General features: G+C 42.0%; 1 protein-coding gene across 1 annotated transcript in view; it reads right to left on the reverse strand.

Moving 5' to 3' along the window:
• The window catches only part of TRPA1 (transient receptor potential cation channel subfamily A member 1), a 46,985-nt gene extending 34,600 nt beyond the window's left edge, over positions 1 to 12,385 (reverse strand). Inside the window, exons 1-3 of the mRNA XM_036338710.1 lie at positions 12,130 to 12,385; positions 6,178 to 6,337; positions 3,744 to 3,919 (exon numbers count right to left, since the gene is read on the reverse strand). Of these exons, the coding sequence (XP_036194603.1) occupies positions 3,744 to 3,919; positions 6,178 to 6,337; positions 12,130 to 12,240 (447 nt within the window). The 5' untranslated portion in view covers positions 12,241 to 12,385. The remainder of the gene's footprint in view (positions 1 to 3,743; positions 3,920 to 6,177; positions 6,338 to 12,129) is intronic.
• Between the last annotated feature and the right edge of the window lie 8,183 nt (positions 12,386 to 20,568).

Below are 20,568 nucleotides of genomic sequence, written 5' to 3' on the forward strand. Positions count from 1 at the left end.
CCAGAGCTGTCTGCCTATTCTCTATCTGTGAGTCTGTCTCTATTTTGCTTCCTATTCAGTTTGTTCATTAGCTACATAGATTTCTCAATCAGATGAATGGTGGCAATCTCTACATCATACCCATTGAAGCAATTGTGAAACTGGACATACAGTAAGAATTGTAGTTATTCATTAACACAGTTCACTTCATATTTCTCACTTGTATTAAGTGAACTATGTTAACTAAAGTCTTCAAGAAAGTAAACGAATGGATTGGAATGTATGATTGGGGAGGAGGGAAAGAAAGATGCAGAAGGGATGGCAGGAGAGGGAAGGAGAAGAAATGTGTGTTTTTTCCCTCTAGTCATATTTCTTTTACAGAGATTGCAAGTCTTTTGGGAAATGTCAGTTAAAACTCCATTGTCTTCAATAGGGAAAAGAAAGTTTCATATAACGCTCTATAGCTTAACTCAATTAATTCAGAGTTAGCCTGGAATAGAAACTTTCTCTATGATGTAAATTAGCATTCCTGACAAAATGGTTAAGCAGTTTTTCTAATGGAATTTGTCTGAAGACCTGTTACCCCCTCACCTGGTTGGCTTCCAGCTGATCATAACCAGTCTTTATATTATATTAAACCTAACAATACTTATCTCACATAAATGGGTCTCCCAAGAGAGAAGTCTGGGATTGGCCTACTAGAGGACCTTTCTCTTGTGGCGAGACTGTAAAACTATAATGTACTTCAAATTAAATTGTTCAAAAAGGATTTATTAAAACAAGCTGTTTCCTAAATACCTTGACTCTTTTTTAAAAGCACACACAGCCCCGTTAGTAGAATGTGTGCTGCCAAATGAATTAAGCTTACTAAATTGTTCCCCAAAGCAAATGAAACAGATCTTAGTTCATAAAAACATATAGAGAAATTACTGATGGATGAAGGAAAATGAGAACACAAGCTGGATTTAGGTATTTTCCTAGTAAATGGTAAAGTCACATGCAAACCTACCCAAGTCTCTAAGAGGAGATTTCCCCCTCTACCGTCTTAGACCCATTGGTCATTGACCTGCGGCATATATTAGGGTGTTCTTGTATTGCCATAAGCACAATCTTTCATAAAGCTGGGTCTAATTATATATGCAGGGGCCCAGGGAGAGCAACTAAACTGTGCACCCACTTCAGATTCACTCATGTCCAGGCACGTCTGGAGGTTCTCAGGTGAGGCCTCCAGGTGTCCGTCCCTTTGATGAGAAAACAAGAAGCCTCATGGGAGGGTCAAGCCACTGGATACTTTGAAGTTAAGCCCCAAGGACAAAGACCTGCAAGCAACTGAGAAACAAGGCCCCCAGGCACACTATGCACTGGGCCAGTGTGCCTAGGGAAGCACTATGCATGCCAACAGAGTCTGCATGAACTAGAGGTGACCGTGGGTAACAATTTTTCAGTTAACAACCATATGGGCCATGGTGGCAGGTTTGGGGAAAGGCTGGCAGACCAGACAGTGGAAGAGCATTCTAAACTGGCCAGAACCGGTGTGGCCCAGGCCTGCCCCTGGGGGTAACAGGGAGAAAAAGGGTGAAGACCATTTGCCAACACGAGACACTTTAAAATTCCTCCTCCTTCTTTTATTCTCTTCATCTTAGGTGAAACACAGGGGTTTGAAGGTAGTATTTAGAGGAAATTATGGCTGGCAAGGGCAAGTAAAGGAGAGTTGATGTCTTTCTCTTATAACCCCACTTCTCTTCTTGTCCTGGTGTATCCCAGGACAATTTGTTATAGCCGCCATTCTAATTTATAAATCACTTATGGGCTTATTTCTAAACTTTCTTTTCCATTTCTGTGTGATATCCACTTTCTGTATTTGTTGGCCAGAAGAGTTCTGATTTCTATTTGTCAATAGCCTTTCAACTGTTACTGCCTTTGAATTCCCAATTCACACTTTGAGCCCAGACTAATTAAGTCAATGGGCATTTGTTTCTGACAAGAGCCTTCAGAGGAAGCCCAGGAGTTCCTTGGGGAAACACTAAGAGACAACTCTGGGGGTGGCAGGTGGGGTTCCTACAGTCACTAGCAGCTCAATTCAGATGGTTCATGAATGATGCAGACATTTAAAGAACAAACAGGCCACTGGCAGAGGCCTTTCCAATAACTTCCTCAAGGGGCCGTCCTGACTACCCTTCTTAGGTGCAGATACCTAAATTCTCCCCTTTTTTCCTTCAGCCAGAACCCCGATTTACTCATTCATCCATCCATGCATTCATTTAAGAGTCATCCTTATCAGCAGTGCCAGTGCTAAGGACTATTAAGATGAGTCACACACAGCCCCTCCTTCGAGAATAACCCGCCAGAGGCGGGGAGAAAGCCATAAACTGTGATTACAATACCCTGCACTAGGAATCAGGACAGACAACGGGAAAGTGGAAAGGGGGCTCCCCTCATGCCCTCTCTGCCTGGAGTACAGGGATCCGGGACTCAGGGGGCCGAGAGGACAGTGTTAGGGCTAAAGGGAGCATAGAGCTCATAGACACCCATGTTTTCTGTCTTAACTGAGTTGTGTTTGGTGATTTATAGACAAAGTAAGTTGTGGGTTGGTGTGATGGGCCAAATGTTTTTGTTCCTCAAAACTGAAATCCTATTTCCCAACGTGATAGTCTTAGGAGGTGGGGCCTTTGGTAGCTGATTAAGTCCTGGGAGCAGAGCTCTCATGAAGGGGATTCGTGTCCCTGTAAAGAGACCCAGAGAGCTCCCTTGCCCCCTCCAATATGTGAGGACACAGCAAGACAACAGCCATCTATGAACCAGGAAGGGATCGTCACGGGATATAGAATCAGTCTGACCCTGGCTCTTGGGACTTGCAGCCTCAGGAACTGTAAGAGATGACTGTTTGCTGTGTAAGCCACCCAGCCCATGGTACTGTGTCACAGCAACTCAGCACTGACCAAGTTGGCTTAGCACAATAGCCAAGTCACTTGAAATATTGTTTCTACAGGAAAACGTATTATAAGTTCCAAATTGCCTACCTTAGAAACAAAGTTCTGGAATACATTCCACTTGTAAATTGCATTCCTCTTTAAGTAAGCATGTGAGTTTCCCAGCATATCTGTGAGACTCAGATGTGTTTGAAAGCCAGGGCCCAAACCTTATCCTTTAGGCACTTACCAGGGTTTCCTCCATTTGACCTAACTTACTTTCAAAAAAGAGAGAAAGCCTTGAAAAATATTAATTTCCCTATAGTATCGAATGTCTTCTGCTAAGATGATCACATGCCATCCACTTGAACCAAATTAGTAAATGATCATTATGTTTTCTGTCTTCACTGAGGCACTTGTCACCTTCTGCCTTCGTATCATTAAATCAGTCAGGAAAAAGTGATAAAGAATCAACTTGCCAACATGAAGATCAGAACAGAATTCCTAATTCTTGCTTTCACCAGTTATCTGACATTAGGCAAGTGATTTAACTCTCCTTGCCTCAGTCTCCCCAGCTATGAAATGGGAGTAAGTCTTACTTCATAGTTTGTTAAAATGAGGATTTAAAGAACTAAAACACATAAAGTCCTTAGAAAAATGCTTGGTAAATGCTTTATTTGATAAAGACCGTGTCATCATCATCATCTTCTTCATCGTCATCATCACCACTAGCAAGGTCATTAGTAGGTCAGAAGTAAAGCCAACCGTATAATAGGTACATCTGCCCTGGCAGCTGAGGTGGGCCATTCTGGCCCAGGCAGAGACAGCTGGCCAAGGGTCCCGGCCCAGGCTTACCTGCACCACCTCGTTGTGCATGCCCTGCACAGCCAGGTGGAGGGGTGCCATCATGCTGTTGTTTTGGAGGTTTGGGTTAGCTCCTTTGCTGAGAAGAAATCTAACACTTTCCACCTGGTTTTTTTCTGCAGCCCAGTGCAGAGGGGTGTTTCCATCATTGTCCATCACACTCAGCACTAGGAAAAGAAACCAATATACGGGTTAGGTTTTGCTTGGACGGGATTGAATGCCTACTGCATCCCTATTCACTTCAAAGCTCAGTGCCAGGTGCCACTGTGACAGGCTTCACCTTCGTTATACAAAATAAAAATATAGCTTCTGGTCTCAAGAAACAGCTGATGGACACCTCGAGGGGATGCATAGAATTAGGACACTGACTTTGTCAAATGAGTGATATCCATCTATGACATCGATAAGAAAAACAGATCTTCCGATTGCTACATGTGTTTATCTGTGGTATGAATTTGGGAACTGTTATGACATAGTGTGCTCAATAAAAGCAATAATTATATGCCAGGCACTCTATTGGGTTCCATATAACCATTATTTCACTGAACCCTCCAACAGCCCGCAAGGAACCGTGACTGTTTTTCATAAAGATGAAGATGCTGAGGCATAGAGTGGCTCAATATCTTGGCAACATTACACCGCTGGTAAAGAGAGTTCGGTAAGTTGCCTTACTTCTTTTAACCTGTTTTCTCATATTCAAATTTGATTACAAAAAAGAAATATATATATTTGTGATGTCTTCATGCACAGTGTTTGGCCTATAGCAGTGCTGAGAGACCACAGGACTGGAATTAGAGCTTGAGCCTCCAATACCACACCTGGCTACAATATGACATTTCACACTGTTTATTCTGTGAGCTCAGCACAGGAATGGGTAGCATCTTATATCTGTTCTAAAATAGACATGACTGTCTGCTTTATCAACCATTTTAATTAGTGGCAGTATATCTTTATTTCTGAGGAGGGAAAAATACTCACTTTTGAAAATGACTTGTGGGAACCATCTATAATGCTTAGACCCATGCTGCAGCCATGTCTGGGTTTTTTTTAATTATCTCTGCACTATTTCCTTTCACTCATCCAAAAGCCTCATTCTTAATTATACACACACATATATACACATGCACTCAGACTCACACAACCCATCTCACACATAGACACACACACACACACACACACACACACCTCTTAACCATTCTGTCTGATCAAGATTGAGCACTTTATTGAGCACTTCAATCAGCACCAAACTTGGTTAAACAGGAGCCTAAACTTACACACTTCCAATCACTAATTAAATAACTTGAATTTGGCTTTTGTCTCTGCCACTTTTCAGAAATCATTTCCACAAAGGTCCTGAGTCTTTCTAATGTGAGGGTGTGCTGTGATCTTCCTCCCTTGTTGGGTGTATCTTCAATCCCTTTCCCATCACTCTCTTCACCATCCTGCTCCTGGCTTTTCCTCTGCCATCTGACCCTTAATATTGGTGCTCTCCCCTAGCTACCTTGATGGGCAATTTTCTGGTCTCCTAAAGGACCTCTGGGCATCCCCACAGTCCCAACTACTTTCTTTCCAACAGTGGCTTTGTAGGGCTGGTGCCTTTCCTTCTATATTTCTAGTTGTCTACTGGATATTTCCAAGTGCATATCCCCTGGGCCTTTTAAACTCAGTAGGACCAAACCAAAGTCATTATCCCATCACACGTCAGACACACTTTTCCTGTATTTTCTTCTATGCCTCCTTTTCTTTGTGGTCATATTATCAGCCTCATCTCTTTTCAGAGTCACTTCTTGCCTCTTCCTCCTTACATCCAATCTTTTATCACACACTGCTGACTCCATGTGCAAAATAGCTTTCGAATCTCTTCCTTTCTCCTATTTCAACTTCAAAGCCCTGGTCGACTCTTTACATTAAAATAGCTCTCTAATTGGAATTCCACTTCCATGCCTCTTCCACAATATTGACAGAATTATCTCAACTTATAAAAGCCTTATCCTTCCACCTCACTGCTGACGTCTCTGTGGCATCCGCCTTCCTTGACTACAGTTGAAACAAGGCTGGTGTATGAAGCGGGGTTATGGGAATATGTTACCTCTTCTTAGAGTGTTAGTTTTATTCACTGATGAGCAATATAAGTGTAGAATAACCTCAATAGAAATAGTATAGAGGGATACAATGTGTATGAATTTTTATGACCTATCAGAAACACTTGAAGTGCTTGCCATGCAGTGTCCCCGGTCTCTGCACTGTACTTGGCAGTGTTTCAGTGGAGAAAATTGAGGACCACTGGCCTATAGGGAAAGTCACACTCTGAGTGAGGTACTCAGGCCCTTTAAACTAGTCCACCTTCAGAGTAACTTCTCAGCACTTTTTTCAATGAACCTAATGGGATAATGGATAGGGAGCAGGCACTGTAACATTTTGTTACCTTCACAAGAGGAGTCATTGATGATCATCTCCATCAGCCCAATGTCACCTTCTTCTGCGGCATAATGCAAAGGGGAGGCGTTCACATCATCATATTTGTGTGGCTTCTTTGGTTTCTTCAGACAGCTTTGTAATTCATTTGCGTTTCCTTCAAAAACCACCTAGAAGGATATTAAAAAATTTTCACTTCAAACAAGCATATGTAAGCTTTATTAATATAAGTTTATCGTTAAAAGTTATTATCACCCAAAACTATTTATTATGCTTACAATAGATAATTTTTTTTGAAGAACACAAAATGTTCACAGAGATAAAGAAAGTGCAAGCAAATGCCTAACCATTGATAAGTACCTTAAGAAACTGATTTTATTTTCAGATTATAAATGTGTATATATCATAGAAATAAAGGTTTCGAGAAAAAGTTTTGAAGCAAATGTAAGGGGTGTGATCTAAGAAATAAGAAGGATAGCGACGCTATAGAGGAATTCTCCCTGCCAGATGAAAATGTAAACTACCTCAAAAGGGATTTTGGTGAGATAAAGAAATTTTTTTTCATGAATGAAAGAATGAAGTCCAGGAATCTAAATTGCTATCCTGTCATTGGCCTTCACGCCTACAGCCAATTCCCATCCAATGTTTCCCTTCTTACATACCAGAGCTAGAGTCCTGGAGCATTGCCATGTCACTCACGTGGTCAGTAGTCTAGAATGGCTTCCACTCGCACCTGGGAACAAGCATTCCTATCACTGGGGTCCTATTGCGGCCAAATCATGTCAGGCTCACCTCTTGGTGCTCTCTGCACCCAGGAAAAGTTAGTGTTATTTGCATTTACGTAGGACTCTATATCAGGGCATTGCGAGGATATGTCACTTGCCCAGAGGCACAGAAAGTGGCAAATTCAGAACTTGAACAGGAGATGCCTGGAATATATATTTTGGCTGAATGATGGATGCTAAAAATCAACATACACTAGAAGCTGAGGTCAAAACCACCCTCGTACAATGGATATAATAATATCCATTATATAATAAGATATTATGGAGCCTAAGAGGGGACTTTGTAGAGTAGGCTCAGTACGTTCTGGCTTCATTGGCTGCTGACCCTGGCCTGTAAATGTGGAATTCCAAACACATGTTCACGTCCAATGATGTCTGGGGAAGAGCAAGAGCTTTTTTGAATATGTCATTTTTTTCTAACACTTATTTTTTGTCATGCTTTTTATATTCTTTATTATGACTGGACTAAAAATGATTTATCACAGGTGACTTTATGTTTCCTCCTTGTGAAATTTTAAGGCAACAGTGTGGACATTCTGAGTTTGATTCATTCTCACAAGATGTGAAGAAAAATTCCCAGATAGACCTTTTTCTTGAAAAGCTCATGACATGCATAGAATTAGCTTACTAAAAAGTAAATAAATCCTTAAAATCATTGTATTCAATGTTAGTAATGTTCCTACAGCAATTACAATTTTAAAACAGCTTTCATATCATAAACTTGCTTCTATGAGGCTGCCTTGCATTATAATTTAAATTTATATATATGATCAAAGAGTATGTAATGTTCTTCCTAAAAGTAATGCATCCCTTATTAATATCTACATTAACAGACAATCTATTTCTCTATTTAACTCTTTGAAAATTCTTAATATCTGTTTTGGTTCTGAGGCCAAAAAAATGTTTGAAAAAACTCTAGTTCTTTTCTAATACTGTCTATGCTAAAGGTATACTACACATTTGTATACTTATTTTCCATGTTGTAAATAATTTGTATACTTATTTTCATATGTAAATAATTTTTCCAGAAAAAGGGAGGAAGGAAAGAAAACACATTAGGTGATGCCATGTGGACTATTAGACACATTAGAACTTCCCTTAGACTACTTGGTGAATTTCAATTCCCTAGAGACTTAAAAAAAAACAATGGGAAAAATTAATTGAACCTCCTTCCTGTCCTGTGACAATATAGAAACTAAGATTTTTTTTCTCAGTGTTCCTTCAAGCTTTGGAAATATGTGCCCAAGCAATACATTTGACTGAATTTTTTCCAAAGCTATTTCTTAGCAAATATTTCATCACATGAACCAGAAATAAAATGTTCTACAAGACAGTAGCTTTTCATGGAACCCACTATAAAATGACTATTTTCTAAAAATGCAGAAACCTCCCCAAACAAATGATCCAGGCAGGCACTTGCTTTAATTCTACTTTTGACTATGACAGGTCACATTTGACACATGGCAATATAGGGTCAAAACCCGTGATTCGTTTTCTTACAGATGACCAGAACATTTCCCACTATTAAAATTAAAAACTATCATGAACTAAAATAAAGTCTTAATGTGCTTAATGTATTTTTAATACAGTTAATAAAGACTTGAGCACTTAGAATTCATATAATAAATATCAGGTTGAAATAAATAAAATGAAATCTTGCCCGGCTGGTGTGGCTCAGTGGTTGAGCATTGACCTCTGAACCAGGAGATTAGGGTTCGATTCCCGGTCAGGGCACATGCCCATGTTGTGGGCTTGATCCCCAGTGTAGGGTGTGCAGGAGGCAGACAATCAATGATTATCTCTCATCATTGATGTTTCTCTCCCTCCCTCTCCCTTCCCCTCTAAAATCAATCTATATATATAAAAGGCTAAGCAACTGTCTGACTGGACAGTAGCTATGACGTGCACTGACCACCAGGGGCAAATGCTCAACGCAGGAGCTGCTGAGCTGCAGTCAGTTGACAGCAGTGGTTCTCGGGTGATGCACCCCAGAACCAGAGAGGAGGGAGCCCGATTCTGGGGTACATCACCGGAGAACCACCCTCTCCCAATCCGGGACCCCTCGGGGGATGTCAGAGAGCCAGTTTGGGCCAGGCCAGGCCGAGGGACCCCATCTGCCGGAGGGATCCCACTCACTCTTCAGATGCCCTTCGAGCTGTGTGCCGCCCCAGGTGCGGCCAGCCAGAAAGGGACTGCAGGAGGTTGGCTCCAGGGTGTGTCCGGCCCATCTAGCCCAGTCCCACCCTGCCGGCCACCTTCTAAGTAATTTCCTTTCAATGTGCACGAATCCGTGCACTGGGGCACTAGTAAAAATATATTTTAAAAAATAAAATAAAAATCTCTTAAAATTTTGATCTTTGATTTTTGCTCCATTAACACAGAATAGTACCTAAGGAGTCACTCTTCTATGGTAGGCCCTTAAATGGAGATGTGTCACTGAATTTTCAATTACACAATTCTACATAAGCTTCATATACCTTTAGTGGATGCATATGACAAGGGGTATCCAACCATGTCCACATATTCAGAACTAAGTTTAAAAATGGGCTTCTCACAGAAATAAGTATTCTCAAGGTCTTACCCTATCAAACAAGCGTTTACCTAAGTCCTTCTGGAAGTATTTTAGCACCTGAGTTTGATATGTCCTTTCACTGATAATAAAGGGACCACATTGCTCACCCCACAGAGCCAGGAAGAGCCATTTATAGGTCTGTTCAGCAATCAACCCAGTTAAACACTCTTGGGAACAAGTATGTGGTTCAGATGCTGCCAAGGAACTGCTGAGTTCACAATGGCACAAGCACATCAAAATACTTTATACATGCTCATCAGAGGCGCTGAATGATCAGTCTGAACAGTACATGACAAGTCAGCCTTGGAAGGATTTCTTAAAGAAAGTTCTGGAATAAGCCAAAATTGTGATTTAGACCAATGATTATATATCCATTCAGTGTAGTTTTGTATGTCACAATATATAACTACACACAGAACATAATAGACTAGATCACCTTTAAAGAAGCAAATTCTTTAAAACAGATCAAAGACATCTGTTTTAGGTTTCTTTAATGGAGTGCATATAAGTGGGACAAAAACAGGGAAGCTAAGGTGAGAGATTATAACAAATGGACAGTCAAAATGATAAAATATTAACTCTTTTTAAAAACATATATTTTATTGATTTCAGAGAGGAAGGGAGAAGGAGAGAGAGAGATATAAATATCAATGATGAGAGAGAATCATTGATTGGCTGCCTCCTGCATGCCCCCTACTGGGCATCATGTGCCCTTGACCAGACAGAATAGAACCGCAGACCCTGCAGCTAGGGCTCTATCTACTGAGCCAAACCAGCTAGGGCAAATATTAATTCTTGAAGAAAAGTCATCGGGAAAGGACAAAGTATAAGTCAGATGGTCTTATCCACATTTCTCATCTTGTGAGGTTTCTGCCCTCCTTCAGTTTTGTTAGTATTCCTGAGATAGTGTGTGTGCTAGAGAAAATATGGTACACAGTATCTTTTTAATCAGGAAATCCTTAGAGTTCAGAACTATGACGAGTGTTATATGTATTGATCTCTAATTCTTCTCACCATTAAGATTTCTATGGAATGATCTGGAATTGCTACAGGTCATAAAATAAAATATATAAAGCCCTCCCTCTGTAAGTTTTAATGTGGCTTCTAACACAACACAAATGGCACTACTTCACTTAGGTACGCCAAGGAAGTATTTCTGGTGTGATTTTTCCAATTTTTTATAATTTTTCCCTGTTCCATAAAATTAGTTCCAGATACACTATTCTAATGCTGGAAATTCGCTCATGACCTCCATAGTAGGGATGAAGCCAAAAGGCCATGAAGCAAAAATCACAAGATCAAAATTTTAAAAGATTTTGTTTTACTTATTTCAACCTAACGTTTATTACATGAATCCTAAATGCTCAACTCTTCATTAACTATATTAAATACATTAAGACCTGTTACTATTGAGGAGGAAGATAGTATTCCGTGTGGATACTATTCCGTGCCAATAGACTCAGCTTGGGAGGCCTGGTTTGTGGGGTTATGTGATTTACTCTACATGTCTGGCTCTCACACACATGAGTATCAATTTGTAAGTATCAATTCCTGGCTCTCACATACGTGAGTATCAATTGGTAAGTATCAATTCCTGGCTCTCACACACGTATCAATTCCTGCCGCCTGTTTAGAGGGATTTTTGTCAATTTAATTTATACCAAAATGAAAGTTATACATACCTCTTGATCCTGCTAGGACTTTAACATACAAACATGCCCACTATGGTACCAGTAGACAGACAGACAAAGCCACATCTTCCTTCGCAGATACATTCAATCATCATATGAAATAACAAAACAAAACAAAACAAAACAAAACCAGACACAGCCCAAGTGTCTACGGATGCAGAACTGGCTAAATACATCGTGATGCATCCAGAGAAGGGAATACTATAACGCTGCTAAAAATCGTGAGGCGCCTCTCCAGGTGCTGATGTGAAAAGCATTCTGAAATGTATTTTGTGAGGAAATAAAAGTGCAAGCCTCTGTGACATCCCACTTTTGTAAAGTGTGTATCTGAATAAGCCCCCTCCCCCCAAATGCACAGGAACTGTTAATATGATTCCATTGCGGAAAGGGGTTTGTGTGTATGTGTGTGTGTGTGTGTGGGGGGGGGGGGGTTGAAAGGCGTTTGTAAAGATGTATTAACGTCTGAAAAGAGACCCTTCCCCCTGCTGACAAGCTGAGGAAACCCAGGGGGTCTCTGAGCGCTGGAGCCTCCGCCCTCAGACTGCACCATCGGAGGGTGGCGGTAGCTCATGCTGCCTTCAGAGCAGAAGCCACGGAACAGCTTAAGCAACAGAAGCCCCGCCCAGTCCTTGGGACCCCATGGACCACCTACCCATCTTCAAAGGGCCTTCCTCTCCGCAGAGCCTATCCTGCCCCCCCCCCCCCCCCGGATTCTCTATGAGTCCTGTAATGCTTCCCTCAGGTGCTGGTTTCTCCGTTTTACTCCACGGGACAAGAATGCTTCCCACCGCCAAGGCACTTCGGGAAATCCGACTTCCAGGTACAGCCATTTAGCTCTTCAGTCTGAAATAAAACCTACAAAACACGGTCTAGCGACACCGCACACGCTCCCGCCCGCCGATCGCCCAGGGTACCTTAAAGGAGTCCTTGGAGTCGTCCATGTCGTCCTCCACGCCCTGGTAGACCACGCCCTGGGGCTCCTTCTTAGCCCCCGTGCGCAGCATCCTCCTCAGGTTGCGCCTCATGGTCCCCACCCCGGACGCCACCTGCTGCAGCTGCTGCGCGCGGCCACCTGGGGCGACAGAGCGCGGTGAGCCGCCGGCGCCGGGAGGCGGGTCCGCCGGGCAGTCCCGGGACGTGGAAAACTTGCTCCGCGCGAGGCCGGGAGCTTCTGCGAGGAGCGCTCGGGCCTCAGCTACTTGTAGTGCAGGAAGGAGAAGGGGTGTGGGGTGACCTCCTGGCCCCGCGCGCAGAGATGGGGGTGCGGGGGCGGCGCACCGAGTGTCCCCAGGGCTCACTCACCACTTTAGGCGGAAAGCGCCTATTTCCTGTCCCTCCCCTCCCCACCTCCACCCCCACCCTAGTCTAGGTGTCAGGTCAGGGTGGATTTAGCTAATAAAAACACTAACCCCCCACCCCACACACGCCCTACCCAACAACCTTGGGGGTGGGGGAGAATGAGATAATAACTGGGGACATTGGGAAGATTTCTATTTTTTAGAATTTATTGTTTCTAAAAGCCATTGGGCCTGTTTTTCCCTTGTCTGTTTCATTTTAAAAGCCTCTTTGGAGGTGCAGTTTTTAGAACAATTCCTATTTTCTAATAGAAGGTCCCACTTCCTCTGGGTACATTTCCTGTGGATAACAATACTAATACACTTCAGGTTTGGTTTTTCAGAATGGCTAATAAAATGCCTGTTGGGTTAAAGAAGTCAAGTTGACGGCTGTTTACCATCAGCTCTGTTGGAAAGGCCTGTCTCCATGGGCCTGCACTGCCTGTATAATCAACAGCATAGGTGCCGGTGTAGAGTGGAAGGTGTGTCCTCTCCTTTGAGAGGCTAGTTCTTCATTGAGGTGCAGACATTGGGACCTCTAAAACTGTTGCCACTGTGTTTAGGTCACAAGGTTAGGAAGCAACAGACTTCCTTCCAAAGCTGTTGCACCTTGCACAGGAGAAAACTTGGCCCGTCTTTTATTTGGACACACTGCACCCCTTTGAGACCCTGGGTGGTCATATCCAGGTGGTGGTCTCCAGCACCTGACACAAGTCTGCATGGATGCAGGCTCTGGCATAGAGCCAGCACTAAATACAAGTATGTGGACTGCCTGACTTAGGGGCTACCCTGGGCTGAACTCAAGGGTGGTAGGGTGGTCATGATGCTATTGAGGCACTATGGGAAGGTTCCCTCAACTCTTCCAATAGAGATGACAGGTTGCCGTCAATTCCACCCCCTGGACTGGAATTCTTTAGAAGGTGAATACTGAGGTTCCCTCCAGTCATCAATCCATGTGTCCTGCTGGAAGACTGGTGGAGGATACAGCATTCAGCTTTACCACCTGCAGTTTCCCATCAGCATCTGTACCCAGGGAGTACAGACCAGGCATCAGCTGTTATCAGGTTGGAGTGGGTAATGTATTTAGAAAAAAAAATCTTAAAAAAAGGATTCAGAGAGGGATGGAGAAAAAATAACATTGAGTCACTATTGTCTGCTGGCATTTTACATCTATTCCTCATTTTAAAAAGGAAATGCCTCAGAGGAATATTAAGGTTTTCTATTTGTTATCGTCAATTTACTTTGATCGATTGCTTTTCTCCTAACACTTAGCTGAAAAAGGTCACCAGGGCAAAAAGAGAATGAAGAGGGTTCTGAAAGGGGTCATTCTGGAAGCCTGGCAGAGGGTGTGCCCTAATGGCAAGCATCATTTAGCTTTGAGAGAGGACCTTGAGGGCCAGGGAACTTCAGCCTTAGAGGGGTGCAGGCAGGAGGGTCCCAGGACACCTACTCCGCCCTTCCTCCTAGCCTCTCTGTTGCTGCTCCTCAGTTAACACTTGCAGACCACCTCTGTGTCCTGTGGTCACTGGTTCCCCCATCTCAGCATTGCTTTGCCTGTATTTAACTGGAGTTTTCCTTTATTTTTATATCTCTGTAGATCTGGTCCTGTCTGCCTTCCATTTTTTCCAGAAGTCTTTAACATTTCTAGACTGCTGGTGGAATTATTTTGTTTACCCACCTTAGTTTGACTTTACTCTTAACTACAAAAACTTTATATATATATATATATATATATATATATATATTATATATATAATATAATATATAATATATATATATAATATATATATATTCTTTGCCATTTCGTAGGATTGCTGATGGGAAGGAAAATAGGTGTGTGTACTCAGACAAAGATCTTAATCAGATCACTTTATCTTATTTCCTAGGTGATTTTTTAAAATTCTAACGTTTCTGCTAAATTGTATGGAAAGGGAATTGTTTTATATACAGCACGTCTTAACATATTTAAGTTACATTACAACAGGACTGAGTCAGGAGGAAGGGAGGAAACTGATGTTCACGAGGCTCTACTGCTCACCAGGCCACGTTGCTAGTTTGGTGACACCTAGTTCCACATGGAACATTCTGGTTAATACGGACAAATTGTGAGATAATTACACACATACACACACACATTTTACTGTGAAATGCTTTTTTCCTACCAGGGAACCACAGAAATGCAGCGTACTTTGTTACAGAGAAACCTGAAGCAGACTCTGTCCTGTCCGCCTCCCACAAGACCAGCTGATATACAGCACCATTCCCAGGGCCCTTGGCAACCATGGTCTATAGAGAGATTATCAGAGCCATTAATAAAATGCAAATCTGATAAGATTATTTAAAATGTCAGATGGTTAAAAAGCTAATTAAGCTGGCCTCCTGGGTAAGGAAAACCTTGGTAAGAGTTCATTGTGTCATGGCGAACATAATTCCAAATTTTAGGATAAAGTAAGGTATATATACTTATTTTATTTGTATTATGTTCTTATAAAACAGTATATATTTTATGCCTTAACTTAATCAGATGATGGAATTAACCTTTATGTTGTAAATTTCTATTTCTAACTATTTTACCTGAAGCAACAGCCAAAATTTTATGATAGAATTAATCTTTACATTGTGAATTTTTTTATTTCTAATTATTTAACTAGAAGCAATAGCCAAAATTTTAAATTTGTTTCTATGCTATCTGCCAAGCCTCTTGGTGAATTCTGAACAACCATAGCTCAAACAGTTCAAACAGAATCAGATGTGAAATAAAGTTTTGTTTCATCCAATTCATGATGAGATTAAGTTACACTAAAACTCAATCACATCAAATATAAAATGACAATCTACATTCCTTACAGTGGTTACCCAAACTGGCAATTCAGATATATAATTTTTATTATAATTAAACTAATTCCTTATGTCAGAAACCTTGACTCATCTAACATCTGAAATATGTGTATTATTCCTTAAAATATGAAAGTTATAGGATATTGAATAAAAATTATGCTTACCTTCATTCATGGAATTTGACATCCTGTTTCAGAAGTTACACAGGCAAAAATACCCAAGCACAGAACTGTTCCTTTTCCTTTTCTCACTGGCAAGGTGGCACCCACTTTTATAGTCCCATATAATTATACAAGGGGCGTGTCATTCTAAGAGTCAATATTATGCCTTTTTATTAGATTACCTAATATAATTGATGGATGAGCATTAAGTTTTCATAATTCGAGCTTTAAAAGTTGATTACTGGCTACTGAAAAGGAATCACCTAATTTAATTATTGCTTATAAGTTTATCTCAGTTGCATGGCTTCTTGATAATCCAGTGCCACAAATCAAAATAGTTAATAGGTAACCTTAAGAGAATTATCTAGCTTTTGCAGAAAACTAAGTACTGTACCATTCTTCTACTGAATAAAAGGCAGAATGCCAAGAAAAGTAAATGAAGGATTGCAATACTGTCATTTACTTGTTTAAATCTGTTATATACCAGTACATTGGAGACAAAATTGAGTTACCCAATAGAAAATTATCATGACAAATGTCTCATACCATAAGCATGTATCTGTGTCTACCACAGATAAGATGGAAGAGGAAAAAGCCCAGAGCAGCTGGAGGGGTATTGTTTGGGGCCTGCAAGGGGGGCCGGGAAATGTAGTGCTTAGGAGGAAGAGGCGGCGTGTTTATTGATAGTCCCTTCTGCAGGTGCTGTGGGCCCACAACTATGGGTCCGGGGAGGCTCCCTGAAGGAAGCAAAGCTCGTCTTATTTGATGAGTAGCAGCTAACCGGGAGGAAATTGGGGCGGTGAAGGAAGATGCATGCGAACAAGATCATCACAGACAGAAGGAAGAGCATGGGCAAATCATGAAGTGAGAGAGGATGGTGATGTTAAGGAATTGCAACAACATGGGTTCTCCCGAGGGAGCAGAAGGAAAGAACTGTGGATGCTTTTATAATTGGGTAGTCCATATTATAGGGTTTAAAACTCCTTTTTTTTTTTTTTTTTAGCTCCCTCCAACAGCACTGTAGGGGATGAACCAAGTAGGCCAAGAGTGGGGTCAATAATATCAATAAAGATGGCATAATGATCATGAAGTCAGAAAGGATAAAGTCCTGAACCGTGGCAGTGGAAATAAAGAGGGACGGAGGATTTAGTGGACCTCCAGGACATAGGCACCCCAGGAAGTTGGAGGACAATTCGAGGGTGAGGTGAGTAAAAGCAGAGTCTATAGAGTGACTTCCAGGTTCCTGATTTCCTGGGGAGGAGAGAAGAGGATGATAAAGGTGGGGTGTGTTCAGACAGGAAGGAAGGAGAAAAGATTCCATCACCCAGAAAGCCATGAAATGAGAGTGTTTCAAAATTTTAGAAATTTTAACTTTTCTGCAAAATCTGCAAAAATGATAAAGAAAATGGGGACCAAAAATACCCTTTCAATATGGAAACTAGAATATCACTAGTGACCTTGCTAGGAGCAGTGTGAGAATTTAAATCTATAATAATAAGCGTTTCAATATGAATATCATGTTTATTATGATAAATAATAGTACAGTTTAGTGTTTAAGTGATTTAATTATAGATAGAAGGGATTTTAATGGTTGTCATAATGATATTGGGCAAAGTTTAAAATCTGACTACATTCTGAATACAACAAAAAGATCTCTAGTTCATAACTACTGAAGCTCCAACCCTGATATTTCTCCATGTGAAGACTTTCATCTCTGCCTAAATTTGTTCAGAAATTTGTTGATGATAATGCACATGATTTGTTGTAGTTTGCCATGTTTTCAATAATTCAATGTCAAAATGATAGAAAATGATGCTATAAATGAGATGACGTGGAGTTTATAACAACAAAGTTTCAAGGTCTGCTGAATATGAAAGGATTTTTCAAACCCTCATCCTGAGTAATAATATGCTAAGTTATTATTTAGTTGTCAAAAATGAACATTTTAATAACATTTCATGTGCAGGACAATATCCCTGAAGGAAAAGGAACAGCTTACAGAAAATTAGCAAAACTGGAAATGGTAGAATAGAAAATTGTGGTTTTACTAAGAAAATAAACTCTTAAAAAAGTGTGATACTATATTATCTGCAATAACAAAATTCCAAAGAAATAAAAGTGATTCTGAAATTCAACTAAGAAAGATATTTGGTTATACAATCATTTGTATACTTAAAAACTGAAATGGTGTTCTTTGTGCACAAAACAGTCTATGAGAAGCTTATGTGGAGAATGACCTGCATTTATTTTAAATGTGTACTATGGTGGGCTATTACAAAGAAAAAGAAAAGAAGTAACCTGTCTTTTACCTTTGTTTGTTTTTTGTGTGTGGTGGTTTTTTTTTTTTTTGGGGGGGGGGGGGAGGGGATTCGCCAGGGATGAAGTAAATACAATAGCCCCTTATTACAAAACAGATATAGAGAACGCTCCAAAAGCTGGTCCACTGGCCCAGTAAGGAATCCGCAAAACCACTTCCAAGTTACCATCTAGCCACAGAAGATTTCACAAATGCTCTGCTGAACCAGATTTTTCCAAACTAAGAGACCAAAAAGTCAGACAATGACGGGGAACTTGAAATGAGGACCAACGTTTGAGTCCCTACCTGCCATCTGGCAATTTTGTAACCTTAGGTTGGTCATTTAATTACTGCAAATTTCTGATCACTTGGACACTAATTAGAAATAATCAACTGGCCTCATTAGGGTGACATTAGGAACAAATTAGACAATGTAAGAAAAAACTGTAAAGCATGTCATCAGGGTTTTACCAGCAGCGTTATTTATTATGCAGGCGACCATTTCAGTAATAGGAGAAAGCATTAGGAGCGCAAACAACACAGAACGAACGTTCAGGGACCTTTCAGGTGGCGGAACATTGCATCTCGGGCTCTTCTGAAGCCAAAGGTCTTCATTGTGGTTCTTGGGAATCAGATAGACCCTCGGGAAAGAACCATGGAGTCATTTTTTAATCGAGTCACTGTAATAAAAGGCAAAGAATGCCTTCTGCTTCCGCCTCATTCCAGAGTCACCACGATGCTTACAGTAATTACTGGACATTGTTTGTTACATCGATGGCCAACACTCACTCATCATCACAGGAGCCAGGTTTCGAGCTTGTTCTCTCATTTCAGCGCTTCACAGTGATTATCCCATTGCATTTGCATGGCAACTTACGAAGCGGGCCCTTCATTTCCCTCATGTGTAGGACGAGGGCGTTCAGGCCACATGGGTAGGAAACGCCCCGAGGTCAGTGTGCAACAGTCCGCCGGCGGCGGCTTCGCTTTCGGTGGCTGCAGTTACTCGCAGGCAACCGCAGGCAGAACACACGGACGGAAAACTCCAGAAATAAACAGCTGCAAGTGTCCCCGGGCAGGCCCTTCCGAGAGGGGGGTAAAGTCTCGCGATATCTTGCTTCCCCGTCCCCCCCCCCCCCACGTGACCCGTCCCTTCAGCCGGCGGGTCCACGCGGCGGGCGCTCCGCCATCTTGGTTACTGGACGGCCTGTGGGGTCGCATCCAGGTGTTCGTGTGCAAGTCCCCCACTGACCCGAAGGCTCCGTCGCGATGCCTGGTCACCCGCCTCCTTTTCCTCGTCACGCCGGCATGTTACCCTCAGGCTTCGCCACGGAAAGGGTGAGTGCAGCCTAAGGAGGTGCTTTGAGGGGCTGAGGCCATGCTCGTCACTTTTCTTGCAGTGTATTGTTATGTTTTATTAGCTGTCCTTCTTAATCTCTTACTGTGCCTAATTTAGCAATTACAGTGGGGCCTTGAGTTACGAGTTTAATTCGTTGGAGACCAAGCTTGTTAAGGAGCTCGTTAACTCTATCAACTCAATGCAAAAAATCGGCGGAGAGACAGCTGGTATCTCAAAAAACTCGTTAGTCGGGACACGCCTAAGTCAAGGCCCCACTGTACACTTTATCATAGGTGGGTAGGTGTGGAAGAGAACATGGTGTATATGGGGTTTGGTACTGTCTGGTTTCAGGCATCCATGGGGTGTCAATGGGGTATCCATGGGGCATCCGCGGGGCATCCGCGGGGCATCCGCAGGGCATCCATGGGGTATCCGCGGGGTATCCATGGGCTATCCATGGGGTATCCGCGGGGTATCCATGGGGCATCCATGGGGTATCCGCGGGGTATCCATGGGGCATCCATGGGGTATCCGCGGGGTATCCATGGGGCATCCATGGGGTATCCGCGGGGTATCCATGGGGCATCCATGGGGCATCCGCGGGATATCCATGGGCTATCCATGGGGCATCCATGGGGCATCCGCGAGGATGAGGGTCGACGACTGTGTGCAGCTTTCAAGGACTGTTGAGAGATTCCCTAGCATCTTGGTGTCAGTTCTAACATTTCCTAATCTCCGTGCATCAAGTTGCTCACCTCCTCCTTTCATTGCTCTGCCCACGCGATTATTCTCCTCTTCTGTCAACACGGAGACTTAATAGTGTGATTCATCCTGACTGTGCTCAACAGATACTTCCTGACAAATGGCCTGCCCGAGAGGAGTCCTTCAGATATAAATCTCCTGTGTTGTAAGAGAAAACAAAAACAAATTATAATTGCTCGATTGCTCAGTAAGGTACAAAATTCATCCAAATCACGGTGGATATTGGACAGATCTGTTATCATGCCCATTGGGCGGTGACCCAAACAAAGGGAGACAGCCAGTTCATCTTTAATGAAGGCCGAAGTGAGAGCCTGGGAACATAATCACCCTTTCTTTAAAATGTGTTTCCCTGCTTCGGAAAACATCAGGGAAATATCAGGGTGTGTGTGTGTGTGTGTGTGTGTGTGTGTGTGTGTGTGTGTGTGTTTATATCTAACAACATTTAAAATAAATCTTAATGTACATTTTGAAATAAAATTGAACATTTGACCCAGTATAGCAGGCTAATTATTAAGTTGATAATTTTGTGTGGCCTTTGGATGGTGTTATGAATATCCAAATGGCCCTTGGCAGGAAAAAGGCCCCTTACCCCTGTTTTACAGGGAAAAACCCTTACGTGTGATTTC

This window comes from Myotis myotis, unplaced genomic scaffold (genome assembly GCF_014108235.1).
Source record: "Myotis myotis isolate mMyoMyo1 unplaced genomic scaffold, mMyoMyo1.p scaffold_m19_p_16, whole genome shotgun sequence".
Lineage (NCBI taxonomy): Eukaryota > Metazoa > Chordata > Mammalia > Chiroptera > Vespertilionidae > Myotis > Myotis myotis.